Below are 4,918 nucleotides of genomic sequence, written 5' to 3'. Positions count from 1 at the left end.
CTGCTCAATGTCACAACCCAGTATAGCGTTTCTATAAACTGTTAGATGATCAAAACGTTTAAGGCCGTAGACGTATCTAATACAACAGTTTACTACAGTTCTCAGTTTAGCAAGGGACTCGTAGTCCAGTTTACAGTACACCAACGCGGCATAAGTAATTATAGGCAATATTAGTTGTCTGACCAATAAGCCACGGACATGGACAGGGGTATACTTAGCAGATAAATTCAAATATCTGAGGCAAATAAATGATTTCCTAACGACATGATTGATATGATCAGAGGCATGTAGCTTTGAATTCAAAATAAATCCTAGACATTTAACTGATGCACTATATTTAATAATTGAGTTTCCAATAGCTACCGATGGTAATTCGTCTAAGTTTAATTCAGACCTACTAAGCGGCAATATGATGGTTTTATCTGCATTTAGCAGCATATTGTTTTCAACCGCCCAGCGATGTATGCATGTTAAATCTATATTGATCTTTGTGACAATGTCATTTAAATTATCACTCCGACACGAATAATACATTTGTATATCATCGGCATATCCATGCAGCTTCAAGAACTGACATACTGAGAAAACGTCATTAATATAGATCGAAAATAGCAATGGCCCAAGAATCGATCCTTGAGGAACCCCAGAAAACAGAAGTTTAAAATTTGAAAATTTATTATCAATAACTACTGACTGAGATCTCTCAGTTAAATAACTAAAAATAAATTTAGAAGCTAAACTGGAGAAGTGGAACTTATCTATGAGCTTTTTACAGAGCAAAGCGTGATCAACTCGATCAAATGCTTTTGAAAGATCTAGAAGGCATAAGTAAGTAACCAAATCCCTATCATAACTTAATCTAATATCTTCAAGGACTTTCAGCAAGGCAGACGCACAACTATGACCTTTTCTGAAACCAGATTGATAAGGAGATAGCAGATGAAAAACGTTTAGATGATTACGAATCTGTTCAGACATTATAGCCTCACACACTTTGGAGAGAGAAGAAAGAATACTGATAGGTCGATAGTCAGAAACTAATGAAGCATTAACTTTTTTCTCAGTTGGAATAACTTTAGCTTGTTTCCATGCCACTGGAAATGTAGAGGTAGTAATACAATAGTTTATAATATGAGTTAATGGAGATATTATAAATGGTGAAATGAGCTTTATGAATTTAAGAGGAATTTCATCTAGCCCAACAGCATTAGACTTAATATTCATTAAATTCTTAAAAACAATATCTTCACTGACGCAGTAAAAACTAAAGCCTTCATTAGCGTCAACAATATTCATATCAAAGAATACTGAAGAAGAGCTACCATTATCCTCTACAGAAGAAACAAAGAAGTTATTTAGAGCATTTGGGTCCATATTGCTTATATTTTTACTTTTTCTTGTAACCCCAAGCATTTTGATATTATTCCAAAGGGTTTTAGTAGATTTAGTACCACCAAGCTTAGATTCATAGTAATCTGACTTAGCCTTAAAAACAGTTCTAGCAGCTACATTTCTAGCAATTCTAAACTTCATCCAGTTATATTCCGTAGGGTACTTTTTCCAAACTGCATATTTTCTATTTCTTAAATTAATAAAACGTTTTATTGTAGTACTAAACCATGGGCAAGAAACATTATTGACGGTAACAGTACGAAAAGGTACATACCGATGACGAAGGCTAAGCAATTTTTTATTAAATGCATCTAATTTTTGATCAACTGAAATACCAGACCAACATTCACTCCATTCAGTTGAATTTTTTGCTTTATGGTATGCAAAATATTTTTGTTAATTTTGCAAAATCGTGCTACTCATGTTTTATATACCAAAATATTCTAATATATATATATTTTTCAAAAAATACTCTACAACATTGTACCACTTCATTAAATTTTATAATTAATTAAATATTAATATTACCTATAAACTCAAAATATAACAGTAACAAATACCTCTAACAGAGTTAAAGGAATTTATGATTATGCTTCAAAAGTAGTTTTTGATAACTTTTTTATTTGCTACTCAATTTTAATAACTTTTTCATCAATGCGTATTAGAAGAATATAAATAATTTGGAAAATTACCGTGCAACATTGTACTACTTCTTGTTATTTTTAAATATATATTGAAAAATACATCAAATGATTGCATGTGCTATGCAGTTTGCAAAAGAAGATTTGTTTTTTGTTTTATGGTATGCAAAATATTTTTGTTGAATTTGCAAAATCGTGCTACTCATGTTTTATATACCAAAATGTTCTAATATATATATATTTTTCTAAAAATATATATTAATATATTTTTCAAAAAATACTTTACAGCATTGTACCACTTCATTAAATTTTATAATTAATTAAATATTATTATTACCTATAAACACAGAATATAACAGTTACAAATACCTCTAACAGAGTTGAAGGAATTTATGATTATACTACAAAAGTAGTTCTTATTAACTTTTTTATTTATATATATATAATTATATATATATAATTTGAAAAGTTACCGTGCAACATTGCACTACTTCTCAGTATTTTTAAATATATACTGAAAAATACATCAAATTATTGCATGTGTTATGCAGTTTGCAAAAGAAGATTTGTTTTTTGTTTTATGGCATGCAAAATATTTTTGTTAATTTTGCAAAATCGTGCTACTCATGTTTTATATACCAAAATTTTCTTATATATATTTGTTTTTCGAAAAATTCTCTACAACACTGTACCATTCCATCAAATTTTATAATTAAATAAATATTAATATTACCTATAAACTCAAAATATAACAGTAACAAATACCTCTAACAGAGTTAAATGCATTTATGATTATGCTTCAAAAGGAGTTTTTGTAAACTTTTTTATTTGGTAAACACTTTCAATAACGTTTTCATCAATTCATATTAGAAAAATATAAATAATTTGAAAAGTTACCGTGCAATATTGTACTACTTCTTAGTATTTTGAAATATATATTGAAAAATACATCAAATGATTGCATGTGTTATGCAGTTTGCAAAAGAAGATTTGTTTTTTGTTTTATGGTATGCAAAATATTTTTGTTAATTTTGCAAAATCGTGCTACTCATATTTTATATACCAGAATATTCTGATATATATATGTTATTCAAAAAATAATCTACAACATTGTACTATATCATCAAATTTTATAATTAATTAAATATTAATATTACCTATAAACTCAAAATATAACAGTAACAAATACCTCTAACAGAGTTAAAGGAATTTATGATTATGCTTCAAAAGTAGTTTTTGTTGACTTTTTTATTTGGTACACGATTTTAATAACTTTTTAATCAATTCGTATTAGTAAAACATATATATTTTGAAAAATTAACGTGCAACATTGTACTACTTCTTGTTATTTTTAAATATATATTGAAAAATGCGTCAAATGATTGCATGTGTTATGCAGTTTACAAAAGAAGATTTGTTTTTTGTTTAATGGTATGCAAAATATTTTTGTTAATTTTGCAAAATCGTGCTACTCATGTTTTATATACCAAAATATTCTAATATATATATGTTTTACATAAAATACTCTACAACATTGTACTATTTCATCAAATTTTATAATTAAATAAATATTAATATTAGCTATAAACTCAAAATATAACAGTAACAAATACCTCTAACAGAGTTAAAGGAATTTATGATTATGCTTCAAAAGTAGTTTTTGTTAACTTGTTTAGTTGGTAGACACTTTAAATAACGCTTTCATCAATTCATATTAGAATTATATAAATAATTTGAAAAGGTACCGAGCAACATTGTACTACCTCTTGTTATTTTTAAATATATATTGAAAAATACATCAAATGATTGCATGTGTTATGCAGTTTGCAAACGAAAATTTGTTTTTTGTTTAATGGTATGCAAAATATTTTTGTTAATTTTGCAAAATCGTGCTACTCATGTTTTATATACCAAAATATTTTAATATATATATGTTTTTCAAAAAATACTATACAACATTGTACTATATCATCAAATTTTATAATTAATTAAATATTAATATTACCTATAAACTCAAAATATAACATTAACAAATACCTCTAACAGAGTTAAAGAAATTTATGATTATGTTTCAAAAGTAGTTCTTGTTACCTTTTTAATTTGATACTCGATTTTAATAATTTGTCCATCAATGCGTATTAGAAAAATATATATAATTTGAAAAGTTACCGTGCAACATTGTACTTCTTGTTATTTTTAAATATATAATAAAAAATACATTAAATGATTGCATGTGTTATGCAGTTTGCAAACGAAAATTTGTTTTTTGTTTAATGGTATGCAAAATATTTTTGTTAATTTTGCAAAATCGTGCTACTCATGTTTTATATACCAAGTTATTTTAATATATATATGTTTTACATAAAATACTCTACAACGTTGTACTATTTCATCAAATTTTATAATTAATTAAATATTAATATTACCTATAAACTCAAAATATAACATTAACCAATACCTCTAACAGAGTTAAAGGAATATGATTATGCTTAAAAAGTAGTTTTTGTTAACTTTTTTATTTGGTACACGATTTTAATAACTTTTTCATCAATTCGTATTAGTAAAATTTATATATTTTAAAAAATTACCGTTCAACGTTGTACTACTTCTTAGTATTTTTAAATATATATTGAAAAATTCATCAAATGATTGCATGTGTTATGCAGTTTGCAAAAGAAGATTTGTTTTTTGTTTTATGGTATGCAAAATATTTTTGTTATTTTTGTGTTATGCAGTTTGCAAAAGAAGATTTGTTTTTTGTTTTATGGTATGCAAAATATTTTTGTTAATTTTGCAAAATCGTGCTACTCAAGTTTTACATACCAAAATATTCTAATATATATATGTTATTCAAAAAATACTGTACAACATTGTACGATTTCATC

At 26.0% G+C, this 4,918-nt stretch overlaps 1 protein-coding gene across 1 annotated transcript; it reads right to left on the bottom strand.

The window, feature by feature from the left end:
* Positions 1-773: 773 nt before the first annotated feature.
* Positions 774-1,763, bottom strand: LOC119665099 (the record flags this gene model as incomplete). The annotated part of the gene is made up of 1 exon (XM_038074412.1): positions 774-1,763. A coding segment is annotated over one exon (990 nt), but the record flags the coding sequence as incomplete, so codon positions are not given.
* Positions 1,764-4,918: the final 3,155 nt, after the last annotated feature.

Source organism: Teleopsis dalmanni, unplaced genomic scaffold, assembly GCF_002237135.1.
Source record: "Teleopsis dalmanni isolate 2A unplaced genomic scaffold, ASM223713v2 unscaffolded_contig_3482, whole genome shotgun sequence".
In the NCBI taxonomy this organism is placed as follows: domain Eukaryota; kingdom Metazoa; phylum Arthropoda; class Insecta; order Diptera; family Diopsidae; genus Teleopsis; species Teleopsis dalmanni.
The sequence above is the reverse complement of the archived record's forward strand: the minus strand, read 5'-3'. Positions and strand labels throughout refer to the sequence as shown.